The following is a 27,738-nucleotide window of genomic DNA, read 5'->3' as shown; positions in this document are numbered from 1 at the left end:
GTTCATCATGAATTCAATCCGCAGGGTCAAATAGGTCAAGGAACACTAGTCGGACGTTCTGAACAATTCGAACGACATGTTTTGTTGAAGGAAAATAAACAGATTTTTTACCACGATAATATGCCGTCACATTTTAGCATAAATCTGACTAACTCACGAAAAAGTAGGGGTCAAATTTGAAAGTTTTGTCTTCTGTTGGTCTTTTCGAAGTAGATTTATTGAAATATGTCCTACTCCTTAGTTAAATCTCGTTAGCATGAAAAATTCTCTACTATATTTGCTTACCAGTCTAAACTAAACTTAAATGGCTATTCCACCACGCTTAGAGATACTACTTAGGATTTTGGCCGGATGTTTGCCAAACAAAGAATAGTATGTACTCTTATGTATCTCAACTAATCTCATTACTATATTATTTGTACTCAGGTCTCAGGTATCTACAATGTTGGCTAGGAGCTCTTCGCTAAGCCTATAGCTTCAATTGATTCCACAATTTTTTGGTTAAGAAATATCTCTGGTAGATTTTTACCTTTACCGAAAGACATCTTAAACATCCGTATTCTGTGTAAACAGTGTAAAGGATTTTTATATAAAATCGGGGCATCTTTTCGTATGATGTTCCTGCAAAGAATTGGACGAGTAATATTTAAAGAGAGCACACCCGGTACTCTCTATACGAAATGAAGTAGTCTACAACAAATATCTTTAGACTACAATTAGGTATTAATTAGTCTCCAACGAATATTTTTTTTATAATATTATATAATTGGGGTGAGATTAGTCGAATCTTTAGGGAATATTTAGAAGCTTAAAGATTTAATAATTAGGGTATTGAATATTAAGGTGTAATTACATTTCTCGTCACTGCTGCCATATATAATATATACAAGGAATTACCAGAACGTACTTGTCTCATTTTTTGAAGGGGTTATCCCGAATTTCTCCTACAGAAAAGTAGTACATTATGTTACAAAAAGAAGTACATTCAAATATTACAGTTATATACTTAATGAGACTTAAAGTCTCGAAACACTTTTATTAATTTCGGAATTTCAGAAGTACATATAGTTATCTCGGGTTCGCGAAATTTTAGGAATATTATTTTGGGATCGAATTTTGTTTTTAAATTACCAATCTGATAAAATATTGTTCAGGTTCATGCTATTTTTAAAATTTGATCAACCTGTTAAAAAAATATGATTTAACACTTACCACAATTCTGTCAAAGTAAATAATGATACTGACACGAATCACTTTTGCTATCCCGAAATTTCGGGACTACATATAGCGATTACGGAGTACCGATAGTTTTTAATTTTATCGATCTGATAAAACTTTTTTCATACTCATCACAGTGTTTCCAAAGTAAATAATAATACAAATTTTTATTGTTTTATACAACTAATATACTTCGATTGAGTTTTATTCATTTCTAATATCAAGTTTATTCGTAAATTGATGCGTTTGTAATTACGTTAAATTTTTGGCATTCTATCATTAAGGAAAAGTAAAAATTAAACAATAATTTTCGTTTCAATATCGCTGACAACTATCACAGAAAAATACTTCTCGTATATTAAATCAGCAATTCTACTAAACGCAAATTATAAACACCCTGTGCGATTTCATATTTATTAATTTATGATTATATTATATTAGATTTAAGCTTTCACTACGAGTATTTAGCTATTTTTACAACGAACGCATACCTACTACTACATACATACATAGTAATAATTGATGTAATTATTAATAGTTATTATTATTGTTGTTATTGTAATAGAAAAATAATCGATAATACGTTATACATAACTATTTATCAGTAAAAAGCTTTAATTGCCGCCAAAGCGGGATGCTGAAAACGTTCACGCAATATGGACGAGCCCTTCATCTGTGAATTACCGTTCATTGTGCCGTTAGTATCGTGACTAATTGAACGACCGTAACCGATGAGTGAATGTTTCTTGAACGGTGTACGCTGTGGCGATTGATTAGTGCTCTCCGGATAGGGATTTTTATTTTGATCATATAGAGCATTGTGACTATAACGATTAGCATCCGATTTTAATGAGCCCCAACGATTCTCCTCGTTGCGCATTTGCAAGATACGTTCCTGTACGCTCAGATGTGAGCTATGGAGAGCATTTACTTGATTCAAATTATTTGTTAGGTGAGTGATTTGCTTCGAGCGAAAACTGCCATTAAGCAAATTACCGTGTGATGAACGGACGACGCTCTCGTTGGCATCGCGTACGGGTGTACGACTGATGATCTCACGATAACTGGATGGACGTTGATTTGTGGACGGTGGCGTATCGAGACCGCTATCATGTGCCGAATGATCCAAATCGGTAACAGGAATTTTTGTAGTATTATTGGCATTGTTGTAATTGTTGTTAGTAGGCAGCATTGGTTGAACTATAAGAGAGCGAGCAAGAGCGACAGAAAGAAAAGAAAAACAAAAATTAATAAAACTCCCTCCGATATACCGTGTTTTGCTTCATACATACCAGAGTGACGCATATCGGTTGGTGCTCTCGGCTTACGATACAACCATTCACCATCCACAACATTGCCATTCTCCAAATCATTGTCATTATTACGCTTGCCACCGTGACCATAGGCATGTGGGCGACGCAGTTCGACTTTCTCATCATCATCGGCTTCCTCATCAACTACTTGATTTGATGAGAAATCTTTATTAATGAATATGCGACGTGGTGAGTCGAATGGTCCACTTATGCCGGGACAATTGGTGAATGAATTATTTTGCGAGGCATAACCGTTCGAATAACGACTATGATTGCCATTCTCGTTTTGACGTGAGTATGGTATTTTTTGTGGTGTGGAATGATTGGTTGAATAACCCGATGTGCGTTGATGATGATCGCTGCTCAAGGCACTCAAGTCTGGTACCGAATCGGAGAAAAGGAACGGATTGGTGCCACTACTGCCGAAACCACAACCAGTAGCAATTTTATTACGTCCACCGATACCGCTGCCATTTGTCATGAGCCAGTCTTCCAAAGCACTGGAGTAACTGCTACCCAAACCAAAGTGTTGCGATTCCAAAGCGGAATGTGACACTGGCGCGGCAAGTGAGGCGCGCGAACGTGGACCCTGTGCGATTTTGAGTGCGTGGCGACGTTGCTTCGAGAAAAGGGTGCATTCCTGGTGATAAAAAGAGAGGTTGTGGATTTGTGAGAGAGTGTTAAATTGTAGACTCAAGAGGTGAAATAAAATTCTTCTTTGACTTAAAATAGTAATACAAAACCGACAACAGGACAATAACAACTCCGATGCAGGTATGAGTAAAGCCGAAAGTTCGGCTTCGTAGATGCCCTATCGCCAGAGGACCGCGCGTTCTGAAAGGTTAAGCGGACCGGAATCTCGGGTGAATCGCAACGGACCGAGAATGCGTGTAAAAAGAATGATGGTCCACTCATCCAGCAGCTGAATGTTCCGGTGACCCTGACGATCCTCGAAGGTTGGAACTGAGTGGTGCCAGCTTAAAAAACACTATAGACACCTCCAGGATTACAAGTCCCCAGAGAAACTCTCTTAAGACAGTGATACGTGCAGCAACTTAAGAGCATCTCCTGCCTCAAATAGACCAATTGGCGCAAACATGGCGTCCATCTCTAGACAGAGTCGCGTGAATCGGAGACACCGCCTGGTAAACGGAATCACCCGGCAGTGAAAGGGCAAGACAGGATAGCACCTAACAGTGCGATAGGACAAGCCGCGAAACGAAAGATCGGGCAAATTAAGTCTCCTCCAAACTCGCTTAAGGCATTTTTCTCTCTAAAAATTTAAACTTAAGAATAAAGATAAACTCACCTCCAACAACTCGAACCAATCTTCCAAACCGTTATCGCAACGCAATAAAATTCGTCCCTCACGTCCCAACAGCAAACCGATAGCGCTATATGAGCGCCTATTAAGCCATTCAACCTTCTCCACATCGACCAGCTTCACCTGCAAACGAAAAGAAAGATGGAAAATGAGTTCATTAAAAATCACCGCCTATTTATTATTGTTATTTTTATTACTATAGTTTCGCAAAGAAATGAAACGCCCGCACGCAATCAACTTTGCCAGCATTTATGTAGCAAGCTGCGCTTTCGCACACGCATTGTAACCAGCCCCCGTTGCGCTTTTGATAATTGTGGGAGTTAAGTTATGACTGGTCTTTCATTATTTCATTCAGCGAGGGCTCGTTCATTTATTCATTTACACACTGCCATATTTATAGCCATTTAATAGATGCGTTGGCCATTACAAACGCGTTCATCTTCATTAGCGTAGCCGCGCCACAGTCTGCACCGTTTGCACAGTTCACTAATTCGCAAGTTTGCCGTTTGCAATTCACCAGTTGTTGCCACTTTGGTGCTGTTCTTTCAACGGATTTGTTGTTGTTTTTGTTATTTATATTTACTTTTTGTTGTACCATCAACTGCATTTTTGCAATTTTGATTTATTGCTTTGCGAATGCGCAAACTGAAGTTTTCCCAACCCAATGTGAGCATTGCAAGCGTCTATATAGGTATGTGAAAATAAAGAAGGTATTGGGTGGTTCATATGTATAACATCCATGTTAAGCTGTCATGCTTTAGCCGGAGGCTGCCACCACTTTGCAGATCTGGGTTAATACCTTAAAGGACTGGCAGCTGATGAAAATACCGTTCTCGAGTGTGTGAGAATCAGTGCTGGATCATCAACACTTCACGGAATGAATATTCTGCCCGAAGTGAATTATAAAATCCGAGGGACTCATCAACTGAAAGCCATTTTATTAATGCTTCTCAGTTTGGAAAATCGAAATGTCGACGGCTTAACAACAACTAATCTGCAAAGTTATGGAGACATGTATACCTTTTTCTCTGATCGAATATCCAAGACAATCAAGCTTTATCTGATTTGAATGAACCTTTATACGGCAGGTTCGGTTGTCGACTTATTAACCACCTTGTCGAACAAGTGAACCGCCTCGGAATCGGATAGTATATGTATAATCCATTAACTGTTAAGGCTCTTAAGGGTAACGTTCTGTGAGTCATTTGTGAGAGAGAAATACTGTCAAACGGTCTTGGAAACTAAGTAAACAGATTACGATTTTGCAAAAAATGGAATTGTTACTACCAGACATTAGATTATTTCTCAGGATTGAAGTACGGAAAGTAGGTGAATAATCCATTAAATGTTTAGGCTAATGTCAAGTGAGTCCAACTGTCAAAAAGGACGTGGGAACTGATTGAACAATTTACAGAACGATTTTGTGTACCATAAAAGTTGGGATCCTTTGCTGTTTCGAAAATTTAATTATACCACATTTTTTGATCTTTCCAAAAGTAAACCTCTGAATGGACCACCCGTTATACATATTTCAACGCGCTTCTCGTGCCTGGCGTTTATTGCTTGGCGTTTCGGCCTCCTAATTGGAATTGCTGATGAAGTTACGCAGTTCGTAACGTTTTTTAGTTGTTTTTTCTTAACTTTTTCTGTTGCTTTGCTTTGCTCAGCTAATGATTGGGTAATATCTTGGGAAAAGCGCGCAAAAGAAAACAATACAATGACTTAGTTGTTTGGCTTGGCTTTGTTGAAGACCATATTTATTTCCTGGAAAGACAGTTGTAGTTTGGGAAAATTAGCGGTTCACGCTGTAAATACAATATATTGCCAGGCGCGCAGTTGTTTGTCGTGTTGCAATAGTCGAGCGTGGTTCAAGCGAGTCGTGATAGTGGAGTATTATGAGAGCTTAAAACCTAGTAGAATTACGAATATTTATACATATGCTTAAATATGTACTTCTTTAACATAAACATGCAGGGGTGCAGTTTTTTCACAAGTTGGAAAATAGAGATGGGATGGGAAATAGATATCGAATTTTGATAAAATGGTGAAAAAGTACTATTAGATATATTTTAAGACTTACTTTCTTCTGGCTTTAGGAATATTGAACTATATTGTTAGATATGTATTGGTTGGAACCGAAACATAGTTTCCAAAATTTTCTAATTCTTTAAAGACAGGGTAATGATTGCTATGAATTGTTGGAAACTCCGAACTCGGGATGAATTGTCCCTGATCTTCCCTCTTCTCTCCTTTACTGCCTAAAGTAGTTTATATTACGCTAACTTCTGTTAACTTCGTTTCATAATATTAGTACCATTATTTTTGAGTTAAACCTCAATTTGCACCATACATTTGTGAAATATATCTGATTAATGTAATATTTTTTACATTTAACGACTTACTCCTTCCATTTTCTATATCTAGCTATAGAATAATTTTCGGAGTTCGTTGAAGTATTTCAATTCCAAAATTACTTCGTTTTGGACCGAGAGGCAATAAGATATTTCCATATTTACTTCTTCGTAATACATAACTCTTTTTGCTTTTTGTATTTACTAGTTCCTTCTCGTTCATTTAGATTTCCGACTTCTCCAGTAACAGCGCCTTTCAGACCTATTGCGTTTACCAGGTCTCTATACCACCCAACACCCTGGCCAATACTACAAAGGTGTCTAAGTCCAGAAATCGTCTACCGCAAAAGATCTGAGAGAGGCAAAATTTAGGATTTTATAAAAATTTATCAGTTATTTTCTCCTGAATTTCGATCTTTAAAGTATTGGTTTGAGGATATACTGTTGACTAAATGTGTTAGGCTTTGATACGGATAGTTTGATTTAAAGCTATAGAAGGCGCCAGTAAAAGTTGTATAACTTTTTTCAGAAGAAATTTCAAGAAAGAAGGTCGGAACAGATTGATTTTTGCACAAAGGCCTGTCAATTTTCAGTATTCCTCGATAAAATTTTGCGAAGGTTTCAAACTACTACGGTAGAATGACATAGGATAAAATATGAGTCTAAAAATGATTCGTAAGTTAACTTCGGTTTGCTCTCGAACATACCTTAATAAGAAATAGAGTAGATCCTTTGCAGCTGTCGCTATACAAATGTTACACCGTAGATATTGATGAGACTCGACTTCCATATAACTTTTATTATTAAGTTAATTTTACGGAAGTTGTAGTATCAATCTTGGAAGATCTCAACTTTATTTTATGGGAATTCTTTCATTTACGTATATATTAATGTTGGAAAATAATAATTCAGCACTAATCACCCCTTAGATGATTTCGTAGATAATTTCTGTGATATTTAGTGTTTAGGTATTAATGGAGGAGGATCCTTACTGCTAACAACTTTCAAGTTAATCAAAAGAAGGAGATATTTTTACTATAAATAATTCTCTATAACCTCAAAAGTTTGGTCATATTAAAAAATTGAACTGGATTCTCAAACAGCCAACTAAATTGTGTCACATAGATGTTAAGTTTCTATAATAACTGCACTTAACCTATGTGAGGCAATTTCCTGTGGCATAATTTTACAAATGCCGCGAATTTTAGTTTTTTGTTTTTGTCAACATTTTCCCACCGGTAAACATCCGAGTTACATACACCAAGAGTACAATACGAGTACGCAGCCTCATTTGTGTATTTGACTAATTGCTGATTTCCCCTGTGGCCGCATTAGAAGCATCGATAGTGACAACAATAACAGCAACTTTAACCATTACACTAGTCCACTTGACAGACTGTCAATCAGCGCATGTTTCGAATGAGTCGTTGAGTTGCTGATTGAGAACTGCATTTGAGGCTTTGACGTTATGGTGTATTATGTAAATATGTCGGTATATACATATGTTATGTAATGATTTTAATGCAGTTGGCATGTTAACAAAAGTGTTGATATTCAGTGAAATTGTGGGGAGTGAAATTTAAATAGATGCGAGATTGCTGATTATTTGTAGCTTTTATTTGATTGGGACTAATGATTGAAATTAAGAGAAATGATTTTTTTGGTTTTCGGAATTTTTGAAATAAAAACTTTCTTTTAAGCACTGAAAATATTCATTGAAAATTTTGAAAATCTATGAAAGCCATATATGGAAATTATTATTAACAAGTAAGGAAGTTCTAAGCTCGGGTGTAACCGAACATTTTATAATATCACATTGACCGATATTTTCGGTAAAAAGTCAACATTGGGGTCCACATATTCAGTACCTAGGGGCTTAAACAGTTTTAGTTCGATTTAAACAATTTTTAGTCACAAGGTGGCATACTTTAGAAGCATTATTCACGCTAAGTTTTTCCCCGATACAATCATTGTTGCTTGATTTGCATTGTCGAAAGTGAAAGAATCGGATGGAATATAGAATGGTGTTATTTAGGAAATAGGCGTGATTGTAATCCGATATCGCATGTAATCCCATTTTCGCACTATAATATAGAAATATAAGAGGAATGTTATGTACTGAATTTGACTGAAATCGGTTAAGCAGATCCCAAGATATGGGTTTTCACCTAAAAGTGGGCGGTGACACGCCCACTGTCTACTTTTGAAGTCGGTTCCTATAAAGTCATCTCGTACCATTCCAGAGATAAAACTTAATGTCTCTGGCATGTTTAGTGCTTGATTTACCGCGCTTTTAGTAGTTTTTAACAGTACCGTTATATGTGGAGTGGGCAGGGTTGTCAATAGATTTCACCGATTTTCACATTGTCGATAGAGATGCTCAAAGCATTTGTTTTCAGGGAATTTTGTTATTACAGCATTAGCGGCACATTAAACCTAATAGGGGGCAGAACCACACCCACTTTTTAACAATTTTACACTGCAGATGCCCTTCTCTAATGTGATCCTGTATACCAAATAACATTATTGTATCGTATTGTGGAGCTTAGTTATGGCAATTTATTTGTTTTTCATTAATGGCGTCTTGAGGGCGTGGCAGTGGTCCGATTACGCCAATCTGCAATACCAACCGTCTCACGGTTCCAAGAAACATGGCTACCAAGTATCATAAAGACATCTCAATTTTTACTCAAGTTACAGCTTGCACGGGCGGACGGACGGACGGACGGACAGACAGTCACCCAGATTTCAACTCGTCTCTTCATCCTAATAATCTAACCCTATACTCGATTAGTTTTAGGTGATACAAACAACCGTCATGTCATGCGGGAGTATAAAAAAAATAAATATTTTTTCTCAAAAATAATTTGTTCTAATAATTTGTGATTTAATAAGATGCGATTTAAAAATTTTTTTAAAAATATAACAAAATATGTTTAAAAAAAATATTTTAAAAAAGTTCAAAATTCAGAAAATCAATTTTACTAATTTTAATTAATTAAAATTTCAGAAAAATTATTTTCAAAATTTCCATAATAAATGAATATTATTGTTTTTTAAGTTTCGATTTAAAAAGTATAATTAAATATTTTTTTAATAAATTTTTTTTTTTTTTTTTTAAAAACTTTATTTAAAAACTTCGAATTTCATAGATTTTAAAAATTCTGAAGAATTATTTTCAAATTTATGTTAATAAATAATTTTTTTTAAAATTTTTATAACTGAAATTCGAATTTTAAAAAAAATGCTCTTAATAAAATTTTGTTACTTTAAAAGTTTCTGTATGAATATCATTTTTTAAGATCGAAAACTTTAAAAATAAATCAAATAAACAGCTTAGATATAAGTTATTTGCAAAGCTTTGAATTTCTAAAATTTTCAATAGATTATAGAATTCGCATATTTTTAAATAAAGTATTGAACAATAGGTCTTTACAAGAAAAATTTCTGTTGAAATAATATATTAGAAATTTTGCAATTTGATTTTGAAAATCATTAAGCTCTTGAACTGAAATTCGAAATTTTTAAACAAACATTTTAATAATATTTTTTTATCTGAAAAATTTCTGCTTCAATGTTATTTTTTAAGACCGAAAATATTAAAAATAAAAAACCCAAAAACTTTCATTAAATCTAAAATTAACAAAATTTAAAAAAAATGCTGAATTTTTAAAATCAATGAGAATATAAAAATGGCATTTAAAATTTCAAATTATTTTTTTTAATCTATTGTTTCATAATACTTTTTTACATTAGGAATTTAAAAAATGAAAAAAATTATTTATTAACATAAATTTGAAAATAATTCTTCAGAATTTTTAAAATCTATGAAATTCGAAGTTTTTAAATAAAGGTTTTAAAAAAAAAAAAAAAAATTTATTAAAAAAATATTTAATTATACTTTTTAAATCGAAACTTAAAAAACAATAATATTCATTTATTATGGAAATTTTGAAAATAATTTTTCTGAAATTTTAATTAATTAAAATTAGTAAAATTGATTTTCTGAATTTTGAACTTTTTTAAAATATTTTTTTTAAACATATTTTGTTATATTTTTGAATTATTAAAAGTTATGATATTCAAAACATTAACAAACATTTTTTAATTATATATTGTTAAATAAATAAATTCTTAAAATATTACTTTAAAACTTAACTGTTTTGAAATCTAAAAGAGTATGGTAGTACAAATTAAACCTTAAGTTTTCTATTTAATTTTTTAATATAAAAAATAGTATTTTAAAATATATTTTAAAATTTTTAATATGTATGAGGGTTCAATAATGGCATTCGAATTTTTCAAATTATCTTAATAATGGCATTTTTGACTCAAAATATTATTTAGAATTATTAATATCTATTATGTTTGAAATTTTTAAATAATTTTTTATTATCTAAATTCTTTTGTAAAAAAAGTAAAACAAAAGCACCAAAAGTAACTTTAAAATTACAATTAATTGATTTCAAAATATAAAAGTAGAATAGGAATGGTAAAAATAAATTTTGTATTACAGTTAAGTACTGAAATTCAAAACTTAATTTAAAATATGCATACACATATATTAATTATATCCTTTTATTTAAATTTTTTTGGTTATATTTTTAATTCTGTATGAGTGTCAAGGTTACTTAAATACATAATTTAGTAAAAAATAAATTTTATAAAACAAAAACAATTTTTCATTCATAAAAATTTAAGTAATTTTTATAACATTTTATTATAAATTTTTCATACAACAAAATTTTGTCTATACATATATTTTTATAAAAAAAAAAAAATTGATTGGTTTCTTCAAAAACTATTTGTTTCCGAAACTTGTTTCTATTTGAAACTTAGCCCTTTTTTTCTGAATTTTGATGAAGTCTAAAATTTCCCAAACGTTTGCATATCACCATTCTAAAAATAAGAAATTCCCTCATTGCGCACTTCTAGCTAAATATTATGAATGAAAAGCAGATACCCATAAAGTCTCCAAGTATAGCTGGCATATTAATATAAAGCTTTCTGAGTAATTAAATGAATATGCATGGAAATTTAGTATCGCGTCAATACGCAATAAAAAGTTGAACTTGGAAAAGCGCCAAACTGTGGATAATTAAACGCATATACATATGTACTTATATGCACATACTGTATACATATATGCACATACATATTATACATTTATTTCCCCATAAATGTTTGTATGCATTTGCTCTAATTTTGCAAACTGTGCAATTAATTCTTTGCAGTATTTTTTTGCTATTTTGCGTGGGAAAATAGTCCATGTTTATTTTAATTTTTTAGAGCGAATAATTTGATGGCAATGAGAAAATGAGAATGTATAAAAAGTTATATAAATAAGTATTTTTTAGTGTTTGAAATTAAATCTTTTTTATTATGTTTTTATAACAATGCATTTTTGCTAAATTCCGTATTAAGATTTTGGCAGTAAAAACAGGAAATGATTATTAAAATTTTTTTAGAGAGTTTAAAATCTTGAAAATATCAACAAATTGTGTAACCAATGACCTCAAAATAAAAAAAAAAATATATCACGAATTCCAATTAAAAAACTTAATCTCAAAATTTAATGACTTAATGTAAATTTCATATTGATCATAGAACTGCTCTGTCAAAGAGATGCAGTGTTTTAAGTAGTTTTGAACATAAACTACAAACTAACTTCTATCTTGTGATATCAAAAAGTCGGTTTTATTTTCTTGCATATTCAAACATATACATGTTTCAAAAAAACGCCGACAAAATTTTGAAATCTTTTACGAAAGTTATCGACAAACGGTGGAGCGTTTTACAGATGTTCATCTAGAGTTTGCATTCGTGGTACTAGAATTTGCAAAAAATATATTAAAAGTTGTTCATTTAAAAAAATAATTTGTAATAAAAAAGAGTCAAAACGTTTTGATTTTTTTATGTTTTCTCCTTAGTTATAATACCAGGTTAGAAAAAGTGTACAGATTAAGAAAATATTTTTCGTTTATGTTTCAGATTTTATTTATGAACGCTAGGACTTCCACTATGTGCGAACATTTCATTCTTGTTACCTTTTATACTTTTATACTTTCCGAAAAAAAAATACTAGAAAAACAGCAGGTTTTCGTCCCATCTACGTAGAAATCCGCCTTAATACCCCAAAAATTTCAAAATATTACATACATAAATTGTCTTTTATGAATTATATAGTTATTAGATTGTACTGACATGATAGATTCATTCGGTAGACTCTCGTGTAATTTAAGGTAAACTATAATAAGCAAGTCGCCAATATCACAAATCCTGTTGGCATTTTGGTGATAACAAAATAAATACGTTAGAACCAATGCATTAGTCTCAAGAATGCCGTTCCTTTGAGGGGATACGTACCAAAGCAAAGCAGAATTAGGTTAGTCACGTTCGAAAAGTTTTTGTTTTATCATAAGAAATGGCTTGGTGCTGAGAAATGAATCTTAGTAAAATAATTGATAATTTTCGATTATAGAGTAGACTCCAAGAAAATGTCCTGATAATACCAATTTTTATACCCTCAACAGGAAATGCTAAGTTTGCCATGATGTCTTAAATGTATATACTCAGATATGATCAGATATGACTTTATTTCCAAGAAGCTGCTCATTTGTCATAACCGCCGGTATCAGACAACTAAAGAATACAGCTGCCACACAAACTGATCGATCCAACTCAAGTTGTCGTATTTATTTGACAAGGTATTTTCAAGATAGCATAGGTATACATTGTTATCAGCCATTGCTATAATCTCTGAAGAATTTGTTCAGGTCGTACCACTATAGCATATAGCTGTCATATAAACTGTCCGATCGAAATCAAGAAAAATATATTTTTATACTATATAAAGGGTATTCTAGTTTTGGTGCAGCCGAAGTTAAAGTTGTTTCTTGTTTTTTTCTTTTGTAAGAAAAGTTCCATTTATAGCTATTCTGTTTTATAGATTGAACCGACGTGTCACAAAAAGGGTTAAATGTCTTATACTCGTAAACTCGTTTTTTGGTAGAAATTAGACAAGTTTTAATACAAAAGTTTTATTTTTTTTTAAGTTTTGTGGAATTTATCAAAGTTTGGAAAAATATATGGAACTCTGTATTAAACGACAGTAAACTGCGAAAGCAGAGAACTATGCTGTAGCTACCTAAAAATGAATGAAGTGAGTCGAATTCAGAGGAATCTAAGAATTTTAGGGACATATTATAAGATTCCGGGCAAAGTGTTACTTGATATACTAGTATTGAATCGTTCGACTTCGAATAACACGAATTATTTTAAATTGTTGCTCTCGAAGTGATGCCTTCGTTTTTACTGAATGACGTTTTCTTAATAATTCAGTGCCTTTGAAGAATACAAAGCATACTACCACACCTTCTGAAGTATTTACTGCCTATAAGCGTGAAGGTGTTAGAACGGAAATTCTGCTTATGGTTCCTAATTTCATGAATAATATATAATAATAGGATAACGAGTGAGAGAGAGAGAGATAGAGAGAATTGAAGGATAGAGTGAGGATGGACCTCAAGTTACTGCCAATATTAACCATAATTACGGCTAAATTAGAGAAACTTTCGAAAAACTCAGCGTTTTTCTTCACATAACAATTCAAATACACACACACACATATATATGATAAAGCATATGCATGCGAATTGACCGAAGGCGTTAACTCAACTTTTTCGTAGAGGTCATTTTTATTGCGAACTAAGGTAATTTGTGTGATAATAACTTTAAGCATGAACTGCACACAAACAAATGTGTTATGTACATATGTATATATTTAGTATATATATATATATATATAAAACATGTATGTATGTATGTATGTGTTAGTGTGCGTTCAAACAAAAACATTTGCTTTACTTCACACTTTGGTTATTCCTTTTTGCGCATGGGTATTTATCATTGCTAATGTTATTATTGTAGTTTTTGTTTTTCGACTTTCTAAACATTATATTACGAAGTTGCGAACATTAACGTCGAACGCTAGATAAGAAAACAACTCGAGTTATAGGCAACTAATGTATAGTAGAAGAAGTAATAGTGAAATTCGAAGACGACTTCAGTCAACATTATATCTATACACACATACATACGTACATTGCCACATCTATTTTTGTTATGTGCGCATCACTTTGTGCGTCGCTTAGCTGCCGCGAGGCCAAGTTTAGCTCAGCCACGCGCTTGCGGTCAAAAGTCACGGTGGAAAGTCGTCGGTCAGTCATGCGGCCATAGAAAATCGCAATTTCACTGTGTTGATATGGATGTGGCTTTATTTAAATATTTTTTCAGATAAATTTGAATAACAAAAACTTTAGTAATAACTTATTCAGCGTTTGGAAAAAAGCACAACACTAAAATTATTTTCCAACACAGCTTGATGAGTCAGGCTGTTTTTTCTTACGAGACAAGTGGGTTTGTTAATAATTGCCTGTAAAATAGATACAGCTAATGTCGGTAAAACAACTTTATATGTGTGTAAATATATATAAATGTACTTGTTTTTCTCAATAAGTGGCGTTGCAGACAAATATTTTTAACAATCGTATTCGCTGTCAGTTCCAACTTAATTTATAACCCGTTATAATCACGTGATGTAGATAACTGAAATAAGGATCGACCAAATAGGTAGCTCTGCTGTAATCGAGACTTTTTATACTTTTGACCTAACTTGAAATTAGTAAAAAACTGTTAAATAAAAACTCTACCTGATAGGTGTTGCTGAAGTCAAAATTTTTAGTGAAATCATGTTTATAGTACTTTCGATAAGACGTGAATTTGTCAGTTAAAAAACAGGAGATTTACTATTAAATAGTGACTAGATAGAAAACACTATTAAGACTTTTAATATTAATCTTCTGCTGAATGTTTAGGTACGATCTCTCTAGAGTATATAGTCTGTGCTAGACAAACTCTTCTTAAAAATGGTACTTTGTTTTTCATTATTTCGTACAAAAATGCTGAAGATAGGATGTAACCAATGGCGTATACTTGTAAAGTTCAATTAGTCAGGGTCCCACTAGAGTCCATAATCTGTTAGACACATTATTTTGTAGATAAATATTTACGAAACTAAAGTTTTCTTTTATAAAACTCCTTTTTATTATTAAATATCTATTGAAGAGTATGTAGATAATAACCAAAAGCTAGCCGCTAGGTGGCGCTGCAGCAAAAATATTTCTCAAATTCGTATAAGTAGTTTAATATCGACTATTATCAGGTCAGGTCAGGTTGATTTGAAATCGATCGATCTCACTTGGTAAAATATTTGTCCATTGTGTCACGCACAAAGTTTTAAAAGTGGATCCCCAAATCCACATAGGTCGACGAAGTGTTTTGAGCTTACAACATATTTATAAAGGCGGTATCTATCCCAGCAACTTCGCTAATTTAATTTTAATATCAGTTTGGTAAAATCCGGGCAATAGAGGAGGAAGTGACAAGATGCTTCCACCTCACCTTCCTCCATACAGATTTGACAAAGAGCGTCCGACAAGTTACCTATTGGACAGTGTCCAGTCAGAACACCTTCCATTGCGGTGAGATTTTGCTAAGAGCCAGTACTTCGGAGGATCTTTAAGGTTCACTCTGGGTCAGAAGATTCTCGCAGTCGCACAAATTCTGGCTCTTGACCAGCGGAACTATCTTTAATTATAAAAAATGTTTAACCAGTTTTATTATTGCGATGGATCACACATCAATTTCCTCTCGAAAATTAAAATATAAAATTTTTTTTTAGATTTTCAAAACTAAAGACAGAATTAATATATAGTTGCTTATAAAAAACATTTGGATCGAATATAAGGGATTATTAAAGTACTTCTTATGGCGAAATTTAGAAGTTCTCAAATGCTTTCAGTTTGTTTGGACAACTGATATAATTTGTTCGATTCAATGGTCTAAAACGCTTGTCTAAACATAGAAAGTTATTATTAATAAAATTGAGTTCGATTTAAATAGTCATTAATATTCGACTTGGAGTATAATTTTAAAAAGAATTGAAATAGTAAAATTACATGAACTGCTTTACAAATATCTGCCTCATCTATATTCAAAGTCTCTTATTATCAAGTAGAAAAAATTATTCGATTATGATGGAACTAGATCGAGTAAGGAGTTATTCACTAAAGCCTACATCTGGATCAAGGTGGATCTAGAGTTTTGTAATATCAAAATTTCAACTACTCTGAAGTAGATCATTTAAATGATATGCTGAAAACTAAAACATTTTTTGTCGGTAGTAAAACTTAAATATCGAATCACCCTCTTGTTATTAAGTAGTACTATTTTTAATTAGCATGCAATAAAACAATTTTAATACTATACCATACTATCTTACATTATATGTATATCAATAACTTTTAAAAAATTAAGAAAAATACAGAGCGCATCTGAGCCACAACAACAACTCAAGCCTGATTCATTAAATGATTAATTATATTTTTTTATTCATAGCCTTTTAATTCAACAAGAGCAAACGGTTAGCTCCAGCAAATAAATTAATTTAATACCAAAATATTATTTCCCAATAAAATCAGAATTAAGTGGTGGCCACGAAATAATTTCGTGAAATATATTGATGAAGAAGAAGAAAAAAATTAATATTATGAGCAACAGAAGAAAGGCATTAGTCACTTGGTTCATTGGCTGAGCAAGCGCTTTAGGGCAAATTGCTTCAATAGAATATTGTCTGCCGGGTGTGGAAGCAGCAGACAGCGGCGCGGTTATTTGTTAACAAGCTGGTTATTGCCACCAATTTGGTGTTTTTGTTACTTTAGCAAATATTTTATAAACATTTTCTTTTCTTCGTTTTCTTTTTTCGCAGAATATATGGTTTGTTTTTATTTATAACTTTGATTGATTGATTGATTTGCGCATAATTTGAAGTGCAAAGATGTTTGATTGTTTTTATGACATGCGAAAAATGAATACGACGGTCTAAAAACGGGCGATTGGTTCTTGTATATAAAGAATGTTTAAGTTTTAAATATTTTTTTTTTCGATTTCATATAGGTACTTATGTTGAATTAAAGAAATAAAGTATATCCAAAATAAACTAACGATATTTGTCCGATATTTAAAAAAAAAGCAGATTAGATTGCAGAGAGGTAGAACCTTCATGTTTTTATCTCAAGAAATATTTCCCATAGTTCTCAATATATATTTCCAGCGAGGGGCGAACATCATTTCATATCCAAAAATATTTCCCATAGAAGTCTCAATATATATTTCCTAGCTGTTTCTAGACCTTAAGATTTATTGAAATTGGTCAAAGCTTCTCCGTAGCTTTAGTATAAGAGACTTTCTTTCTCAAAAAGTAATATTTTCTCACATTTCCCAAATAAAAATCAGAAATTCTTATAAGATAAAGCAAATACATTCTTAATACCACAAAAAAATTTCTTGATACAATTTAAAATGCCCCCACTTAGTTCAGATATAATTTTCGGAATTCGACTAAGGCTTCGTAACAAGAAAATATAACATATATGTTCCAAATACTTTTGCTGAAGTGGCGAAGGATATTTTAATAGTAAGCCAAAAAGGTGGGAAAAGCAAATGCTTACCCCAATAAAGTGAGAGGTCGATGGGCCTTTCATATATCATTGATCAAGTCTAAATAAGTATATCTATCTATCTATAGGACTATTAATGTCTGTACTACAAAACATTGATTAGGGTCCGGCAGTATTCGAAACATACCTACAAGATAGAAATCAAAAGTTCTACATATAGTATACAGTCATGTTCTTACGACCAGTTGCAAAGGTAAACAATAGTAGGTAGACACTTTTTAAAATTACGAATCATAATATTGTTTTACCCACACCTTAAAATTTATAATTTTCCGATAAAAATCAAAATTAAACGCTAATTTATGAGATTGGTTGCGCCATCAGAAATTATAAATATTGCGTTGCACTGCAAGAAAACTCTCTCAGTGTTTCTCCCATCTTCGTCTAAACAAGTACTAGAATTAGGATAAATCAAAAATATAAATGTCGCGGCAAATTTTTATATTACAAGTGTTAATTTTGATATTTTATTTTGCCATCCTCTTAGCGCAAGAAGGTGAATATTAAAGTCAGAAGTCACATATTTTTTTAGGGATCTATGTCTGATTCCGTGTAAATTTCTTTTAATGTGTGTATAGCTTTTTATAAAAAAAAAAATAAAAAATGTTGATTTCGGTTGGAACGAAATTAGAATATCCATGATAACTAAAAAAGTTTACTTTCAAAAACTTTTTTGATAGGTCAGTTTGTATAATTGATTTCGGAATTGATCCCGAAAAACTTCGTGTTTCGTGTTGGAAACTATGAAAAAGGATAAATTTAGCTAATCAAAAATATTTTTATGTATCGTGTACATGAAACGTACTGTAATTTGAGAATGTGATATGAGTTACCGGTTCATTATCCCTTTCGCGTCATATTTCTTTCAGCATTGCGATCACACGATCGACACCAAACTGGAATTTGCCGATAATGAGTGACAAAAGTCTTCATGTGTGAGCTCAGTCTTAGGCTTCTTAGTTACACTTTTAGCACATAAAAGTACTGGTCAAGTTTTACTCTTAAAAAAATTGCGGTTTTCTTTCTTTATTTTTAGGCGAATATAAATTTTCTAATAAAAATGCTGACTACGTGGTTGTTAATGACATGGTAAGTATATTTATAAAATAGTTCTATACACCTTTATTTAAACATTTTAGCTAATTTCGAAATGCTTATAGTCTGAGAGCTTTTGATACTCTACAACCGTGCCGCAACAATAAAAATCGGTCAAGATAAGGAGATCTTAAAGTATTGTAGATTAATATTGAATAAAATCCGGTACGAAACAAATCGAGCCATTATTTTTACTGGATCAAGAATGATTCGATTATTTGACACAAATTTTAAAATTCGTATTATAGAGAAGTTCTCGAGTAAAGTCTGGTCTAGCAATTGATATTATCTAAAATAAGCTTATACCATGGCACGCGGTATAAAATTTAGGAGAGAATCAAACGTGTTGCTTAAGAGTAGAGTCTCTAGAAACGGTACCGATTTAATTCAATTAAGGATAAAAGTGAAAAATGTTTTTATACTACAAGACTAGTTACTTCACTAGTCCATCTAATATTTAACAAATAAAGTGGTTACCACCCGAGCTATTTTTTATTTAAAAATTTTGAATCTTTATTTTGTATTTGTTTGCTTCTTTTCATTTACAGAAATCATGGGAGGACGCTAAGAAATATTGTAAAGAAAAAAAAAATATGCAACTAGTTTCTTTCGAGACACAAGAAAAAATGGTTAAATTCATTATTTATTTGTATAAAAGAGGTAAGTTGTTTTTACTTTTTTCTTTATGATTTTTCTATAAACGGGCAAAATTGTTTTGAAACTTCGGTCTTCAATAATATTACAGATTTTATACAAAGCCAAAAAGTACATCCCAACAGTACTTTTGTATTCGCTTATTGGACATCTGGTAACAATCTAGAAAATCCCAATAGATTTATATGGGACACCGTTCAGATGCCAGTAGAATATTTTCATTGGCTGAACAAGCACGAAGAAGCGCCTGGGGGCAAGGGCTGCATTCTAATGGGTTTAAAGACTTTTGGACGCTGGACGAATGCCTCGTGTGATACGCCTAATCTTTTTGTCTGCGAGAAGCCTCATTAAATATGCATTTCATTTAAATAACAAAATAATTGTACGAAGGTGGGAAATAAAAAAAATAATGATAGAAAACAGGCAATGTTTATGTAAAAATAAAATTTTCTTGCTAAAATAGTAGGTCAATCCCGAAATTAGCTACTATCGCAAAATTGCAGACTAGAATTTATTTAAAATTAAAATTTTAAAATACATGATTACTCAAAATCCTTTAACCCTAAGGTAATACCATAAAACCGAAATCTTCCAATCCCGAAAATTTTTTAACACTAATTATTACGTTATTGAATGCTAATTTATATTTTTGCACATTATGTACATTTATAAAAAAAATTCGTAAATCCTGTAAATTTTATAAAGTCTCGAAAGTATCTGAATATATAGCTAAATATATTCGCATTATCTACTAGATAAACATGGTGCAAAACCGATCCATTTTCGGTCGAATTACTGACTCTGCTGGGCGAGCCGACCGAATAATGGACGCAGAGCGCAATGCATCCCGGGAGCCGCACAATTATTTTGGTAATAAATTTGCATAATTTGCAAACGTTATTCCGGAGTTAGTCTATTCATTATCAAAGGGAAAACCAACTGGGTATTAACAAACTCCGAGTAAAGTACTGCCTCATGGAAAACCATACGTCTAAAAAATTACTCCTTACCTAAAGTTTTGGAGCTTCAGTTTTATTACAAATACCGAAGTATTTTCCTCATTGCTAATAATTTTTTTTTTAATATTACTTTGAAGTCCTGAATATATTAATCCCGCACCTATTATCTATGTAGAATTTCACTTTTCAAAATATAAATACTTCATTCTCAGCAAAAATTATGCATCCCTAATAAATCAATATTCCTCAAACCTTCAAATCATCAAAACTGGTTTTCATGTAGCCAAATATTATCTGATTAACTCAATACTAAACCTATAAACAATATATCTAACAGTATATACAGTAAACCCCGCTTAAGTACCGAACCCGCTTAAATGGGCTTAGTACTTACACCCTAATCGCCTAAGTACGTCAAAAAGCTGGAATTTTTCGTAAAGCACTTAAGAGGGTTTTACTGTAGCTCACTTGGAATCTGACAGCTAACTGTCTGATTGATTTCAGGAATTATGACAGCATATTTGAGTGATATTGTGCATTAACAGGTGAGTTGAACAAAAAATAATCCTGTATTTTGCTGTAAGTCTATAAATTTACAATGTTTCAAACTTACCTTAAATATAAATTGTCCCATATCAGAGGCTCGCTCATTAGCCGAACCGGATGCTCTTTTGAAACAATGCAGATAATCGCGTGTCAGCACAAAGTACCTGTAAAAATTTAATAACGGAAATGAAATGAATATTATAAATTATCTCTATAGAAGAGTGGAATAGGAAAAGAATTACAATGAGTAAGAAATACAATACTTGTAGAAAAAGAATCACGTTTCACATCAGAAATGAAGAATTATTGAAGATCAACCACAATAAGATATTTGAATGTCTTTATAACATAAAGATGCGCTTTAATCCATATACGTATTTCAAATATAATTTTTTTTTATAATTTTCCTACAAAAAACAGGAAAATATTTTTACCATAAGAGATACTGCCAGGATTTGATCTTTTAACTGTTAAGCCCTTCTGATATTACTTTAACCTCAAATAGCACCAGACAAATTCTTTTGTGAGATTATACATATAACACTCTTGAACACAGATCCTCAAAAAATCTATCACTTAATGAGCACAGAGTATGTGCTCTCATTACCTGTAAGGCGAAAAGTTTGGTTAAGTTAATACGAATTAGGTCTATTGTCATGGAATATACAAGGTGCAATTCAAAAGTTTCAGGACTTTTATTAAAAACGAATATGAATTGTTTTTTTTTTTAATTTATTGGTCGCCTTCAAAATAGTCTCCTTCCGCCTGAATACAACGTTTTGCACGTTCAAGAAGGTTATCGAATGACTTTTTTAGGTCATTTGTCGGTATAGCGTTGAGGATGGCGGTCGTCGCCTTTTGGATGGCATCGACGTCAGCATAGCGGTTTCCTTTCATGGCCAAATGTAGTTTTCCGAACAAATAAAAATCGCAGGGTGCCATATCAGGCGAATTTTGGTCAAAAATCTGTCGTGAGTGTCGAACGGTGAGATGGTGCAGTATCATGCAATGCGAATGCGACAAATACGTGCTACCAAACCCAGTTGGGACGAATTCTTTATGAATAATGCCCTTGGAATCATAAAAAAAATCAACATTAACTTGATTTTAGACTTCTCTTGAAGAGTTTTTTTCGGCCTGAGGTCTTTTTCGTGTTGTTTCAAAGTCTGCGGGACAAATCGAGCACCAACCTTTCTGAGGCCCAAATTTTCTGTCAAAATACGATAAATCGACGCTGCGGATATTGATAATTCCGATTCCATATATTTAAGCGATGATTTCGGCTCTTTTTTAATGAATTCACGCACAATTTCCGTGTTTTTTTCGTTCACAACATCTTTTGGCCGGCCCGAACGTTCGTCGTCTTCCAAGTCCTCCCGTCTCTCTTGAAAACGTTTAAGCCACTCGTGAATACGGCTAAGGGATAGACAATTATCGCCATAAACTTGTTTCATAATTTGATGAGTTTTGGTAAAAGTTTTACCAAGTTTAAAACGAAACTTAATGTTGGATCTTTGTTCGATGCTCATTTACCGACCGACACTACAAATGTAATGTCACATGTGGCGCGATATCTCAGCTGTTATACAAGTCAGCTATTATATAAATTTTATACGACAACACTGAAGAATACACAATTGAGGGATAACAATTTCAGACAGATGGCTCCACTAGAAGCCGCGTTTTTTAAAAAGTCCTGGAACTGAATTGTACCTTGTAGTCTAAAAATGGAGGTATATTATAACGCTGAACTTCTGGACGTCACGTGAACTTAGCAGGCGCTAGTTAACAACTAGCTCCTCTGAGATTCGAGTTAAAAAACTAGCTCCTGCGAAAATCTTCTGACCTAAAGTAGACCGCAGGAAATCCACTGAACTACTAGCTCTTCGCAAGATTCCTCCTGCCGCAAAAGTAAAGTCGGGTACATGCGAAATCTTATCGAACACTAATTGTCAAAATTCTATGGGGGAAGGTGAGGTAAAATCATGCAGGTACTCTGTTCTCCATTGCCCAGCCTTTACAAGACTCAGGTTGAAACATTACGGCAGGCATATATACGGCGAACCTAATGAAATAACGGGAATTGATATTAGGTGCCACAATAAATTTCCGATTATTCGATTAACGCTTCGGAGTATTTTTTTATCACAATGAGCTTATATAAATAATAAGTACCGGATTTTGAGAATGTCAAAGTATCACTCAAAAGCCCCTTACATAACTTGTAGCGATATGTCAGACAGACCACTTTTTACTGCCTCCAAAAATAATTAAGACACAAGTGCAACCAAACTCCCAAATCCTATAAAGCAATTAAGCTGTCCCCAGGGCGTCACTAATTATCGTTGGATCAACAAAATAAAAAGTACGGCTACGTTTTTCACTTTTCCAATTTTTTTTTATAATCTACCGATAACAATTGGAGCGCACAATCAGCGGAAAAAGTGAACCTAATTTAATTATTTGACAATTCGTTTTATGCCGCTTTATCTCACGTTCCAACATTTTTTTTATTGTTGTAGATGGCTATTTTTTGCCGAGATTTTCAGTTTTTTGCTGGCGCCGCCATTTTTGTTTTTATCTTTTTGGCGACAGTCATACGAATGTCACCACTATTTTAGTGTTTCTTGTTCTGTTTTCCCCACTTACCTTTCCTTCCAGCGCGAAAAGAGGCGATCACGTTGTTGCCATAGCAGTCCTCTTTTAATTGGACCTGTCATTGAGGCGACTGGTATGCGTCCGGCAAGCAGAGATTGCTGTAATGAAAAAGTATATTGAAAGTGGGTTTGAGTTTTGTGTGGAAAAAATGTACCATTTATATTTTTGAAATGCGTTTACAGTTATGTTATTATGTGTATATATATTTTGTTGGAGCAATTAAATTAATTTTTTGTTATATTGAGGTGGAATGACAAGTAAAGAGTGTTAAGTGTAATTTGCTGGAAAAAAGGAGTACGGAAGAACAAACTTTTTTTTATGAATACATGTACTGACGTATGTCGACTTTTTAACAGTAAATAATCAGTTTAGAAGTATTCCAATATGTTTTTAATATACTTCTGATTAAAACTTCGAACATATCCCTAACCTTGAAGTTTCTTCTAGGAATAATTATTATGGAAAGGAGTTTCAAACCGGAACCCTTAAAACTGCTTCATTGTCAATTCTATACATAATATTAAACCTCCAATATCTCCTCAGAACAATCCTCTAGCAGCATCAAAACGAAAAAACAATTTCCAATTTTTACATGAGGTATTAGAGAAAAAACATACATATATCAGGGACATAATCTGAGGTTTGATATAACATATCTTTAGCGCTACTCTACAGTAGTTCTAAATTTTGAGTACCTTAAACGAAAGCTAATATCCAGTTTTCTATTTTTATAAAAACCAATAAAGCCTTACGCTTTAGAATCTACAAAGTACTTTGAATCTCTTCAGAACAATCCTCTAGCAATATCTAAACGATAAACAATCTCCAAACCCTTGAAACTGATCCATGAGTCATTCTAAACATACGATATGTACTGTGCAGAACAGCAACAGCAGTCACAATTTTTCCTGCCCAAATCAAAAACCAATATCCGGTTCTGGATTTCTTTGAAAACCAATAAACATTTACGGTTTAGAACCTTCGATGTACTTGTTGTCGGTTTCGAGTACTGACGTCATTATTACTAATGAACCAGCTAGGGATGCTAAAAGATAAAGTTTTTTTTTAAAATAGTGAGGCGTAAAAATAAATTTACTCAAAACTTTAAATCTTTTCTGGGACAAGTAGGAAAAAGAAAGCTTTTATCGTTTTCGATGATCTTTTAAAATTCGAAGGACTCTACCTAGCAAAGATTTACAATAGATTTAGAGAAAAAATGTAGATGTACTGAAGGTGAGTTTGAGAATATTATTAAAATAAAGTATTATTTTAATTTTAATATTTACATTATGTTAAAATAGGTCAATCAGCTGAGGATGTTGTGATGTTAATAAACTCATCATTTTTCGTGTTTGAGCACTAAATTTTATGAAGTATATTGTAAAGCCAATATTTGCATGACATCGTTTTGACATATTTTGTCGCCCTGAGATATTTTTTTTCCTATTATAATATGCTAATCATTTTCGCAGGGGTACATAGGTACTTATAAATTTATTTATTTTCGTTAAAATACAATAGAAACATTACGAACATTAATTGCTCAAATATGAGTCCTGAGAATTACGGACAAAATATATTCGTAGTGACATCTGCTCTGGAAGGAGTGTACTCCTCTTTCTTCTCTTCGTAGAGTGAAATCCATATTTTAAGCCTATTATTTATATGAACTTCGATGAAATTTAGATGTGTAAGAACTCGTAATATGTGTTGGTGACGATGACAACCTATAGCAGTGTTGAAGTGGATTCTTCCAAAATTCATAATCAAAGTACTTAAGGCTATATTTGCTATGGCATGAGCTTTAATTATTCAAAATCTCGAGGATATTTAAATATATAATACATGTACATAGATATATACCCTCAAAATCGCACATAATTCTCTTACATAATTTCAGTCAAATTTAGGCATTCACCTAACCCCACCACTCATAAATTTCCACAGTTTCGCAACGCACACAGCAATATGGTTGATGAGAGAATCGCATATTTATGCCCGCTCATTATTCACGTGCACTTACTCACAGCATTCATTCCTAGCATATTTCGCTTCATTTGTGCCACATTGTTGTTGCAAGGATGTAGTACATAAACAAATATTTGGCAGCATCATCATTTATTACCAAATAACAATGAAAACCAACAGTGCGCCCAAAGAATAGAATACACAATATGAGACGGCATTGAAGCATTCAAAAGAGCAATTCGTACAAAATCAGTGGCAGCTGTGACCCCGCTGGGGGTTGCTGTGTCAAGTAAAGTGAGTGAAATGATTTACCACAGGAGACTATACCAGCATTAACTGAAGGATTTGCTGTTTGAATGCTCTGCTTTAGAAAACATCGCAATTATTCGGCTTTTATTTTTATACCCTGAACAGGGTATATTAAGTTTGCCACGAAGTTTGTAACAGCCAGAAGGAAACGTGGGAGACCCTATAAAATATATGCATAAACGATCAGCATGATAAGCTGAGTTGATTTAGCCATGTCCGTCCGCCCGTCTGTCTGTCTGTATATATACGAAATAGTCCCATGGTTTTTAAGCTATTGTTCTGAAATATTGCACTCTCCATATCTTCACGAAATTTGGCATAAATTATTTCCTAAAGCAATAATGTAATATCCAAAGAAATTGTTTAGATCGGATCGCTATAGCATATAGCTGTCATATTAACTGAACTATAGGAATAAAGTGCTTGCATTCTTGTAAGGACCCTTGTATTTGTGAAGAGTATTATAGCTTCGGTGCAACCGAAGTTAACATTTTTTCTTGTTTAAACGTACTTAAGAGGAAAAGAGAGCATATGCTGCTCATTCCATCTTGTTGTGCACAGTGATAAATTGTATACTATTATGTGTAGAAAAATGTAGAAGTAATTGGTGGTAGAATACAGGTAGATATATTTGGGAGTATAGGTATTTATCGTACTTGCTTGACAGGCAGGTGTTTGAGTTAAGCACAGCGTGATTGAAAGTGAACTCGGAGTTTATCGAGTTACATATAATTTTAAATATCAGAGGTATTTTCGTAAAGTACTATTAAATGCTATAACATTATCGTAAGGAGATTTCTGTTACTTTTGAATGGGAATATAGCAGTTTACTATGAAGAGAAAAACAGGAATTCTCAATATATAACTTTTTCAAACCTAGTTACATTTTGAACTTGTTGACATTTGGTTTACCATCTATAGAACTTTTATCCAGTAATAATCGTGTTAAGACTATAATAAGACGATACTTTTTGAAGTCACTAATTGACTCAATTATCATATTTTAATTAAGGTACCATCTAAGTTAAGTTCGTGTTTAATATATTATAAATGTAAATTATATATTCAGAATTTTCCTAATTACAGAAATTCTCAAATTTATTCCATCAATTTATTCGATTAAGAATATATATGTGCAGTAATATAACGTTTATATGAGATTTTATGTGGTAGTCTCAGATAAGTTTTTAATTGACTCCATCAGGAAACTTTTTTTACATGTACTAATTACTAAAATATGTTAATAGCCTGAACTAAGTTATCTATTAAAATTTACAAATATAAATTAATTATTTTAAAAATTTTTTAAAAAAATAAAATAATTTTAAAGGTAAAATTAAGCGAAGAAATATTATACTTTCAGATAAATAAAGTTTCTGTTTAAATTTTTGCAAAAAAATATTTTGAAACTTTTTTAATAATAATAAAATATAATTATAATTAAATTAAGGGGAGAAGATTTAGACTAAATTCAGTATAAGCAGGAATTTGAGTTATAAAATTTTAAGAAATAAACTGGAAAATAAATGATAATAATTTTAAAAGTGAAAAATATGTTAATAGTTATAAACTAAAAAAAGTATATAAATTAAAATGCTATAAAATTGCCGAGTTTGTAAAATTTTTATTGCCTTTATGCTTTATTTAAGCAAATGTATTTTTATATAATATTTTTTGTGTTTTTTCTTTAATTTCTTTATCTTTTTTTGGATTGTAGAGCGCCAACATTAGATGTGCATTAACCTCCTTTTCCCATAATAAAAC

At 32.3% G+C, this 27,738-nt stretch overlaps 2 protein-coding genes across 4 annotated transcripts in view; one reads left to right on the top strand and one right to left on the bottom strand.

Annotated features, from left to right (window-relative positions):
* Window positions 1-1,382: 1,382 nt before the first annotated feature.
* LOC106616310 (uncharacterized protein DDB_G0283357) overlaps window positions 1,383-27,738 on the bottom strand; it is a 122,835-nt gene continuing 96,479 nt past the window's right edge. For all 3 annotated transcript variants that reach the window (XM_070106800.1, XM_070106802.1, XM_036361823.2), the window contains 5 exons: window positions 23,689-23,795; window positions 21,107-21,203; window positions 3,841-3,978; window positions 2,511-3,171; window positions 1,383-2,418 (listed from right to left, as the gene is read on the bottom strand). In XM_070106800.1, the coding sequence (XP_069962901.1) occupies window positions 1,820-2,418; window positions 2,511-3,171; window positions 3,841-3,978; window positions 21,107-21,203; window positions 23,689-23,795 (1,602 nt within the window). In that variant the 3' untranslated portion in view covers window positions 1,383-1,819. The remainder of the gene's footprint in view (window positions 2,419-2,510; window positions 3,172-3,840; window positions 3,979-21,106; window positions 21,204-23,688; window positions 23,796-27,738) is intronic.
* On the top strand, window positions 18,152-19,954 carry LOC106616797 (snaclec A8). The gene is made up of 4 exons (XM_014233683.3): window positions 18,152-18,281; window positions 18,822-18,874; window positions 19,429-19,540; window positions 19,626-19,954. The coding sequence occupies exons 1-4, from the start codon at window positions 18,209-18,211 to the stop codon at window positions 19,883-19,885; spliced, it is 498 nt and encodes a 165-aa protein (XP_014089158.1). The 5' UTR covers window positions 18,152-18,208; the 3' UTR covers window positions 19,886-19,954.

The sequence above is a fragment of the Bactrocera oleae genome, chromosome 3, assembly GCF_042242935.1.
Source record: "Bactrocera oleae isolate idBacOlea1 chromosome 3, idBacOlea1, whole genome shotgun sequence".
NCBI classification, from domain to species: Eukaryota; Metazoa; Arthropoda; class Insecta; order Diptera; family Tephritidae; genus Bactrocera; species Bactrocera oleae.
Note: the sequence above shows the minus strand (reverse complement) of the source record. Positions and strands in the feature narration are given on the sequence as shown.

Bases quoted from the DNA above. Each gene is read 5' to 3' on its own strand.
- LOC106616797 (XM_014233683.3), top strand. From the start codon at position 18,209: ATGTCGCGGCAAATTTTTATATTACAAGTGTTAATTTTGATATTTTAT. The intron at 18,875-19,428 runs GTAAGTATATTT...TTTCATTTACAG, and splicing joins ACGTGGTTGTTAATGACATG to AAATCATGGGAGGACGCTAA. The intron at 19,541-19,625 runs GTAAGTTGTTTT...ATAATATTACAG, and splicing joins TATTTATTTGTATAAAAGAG to ATTTTATACAAAGCCAAAAA.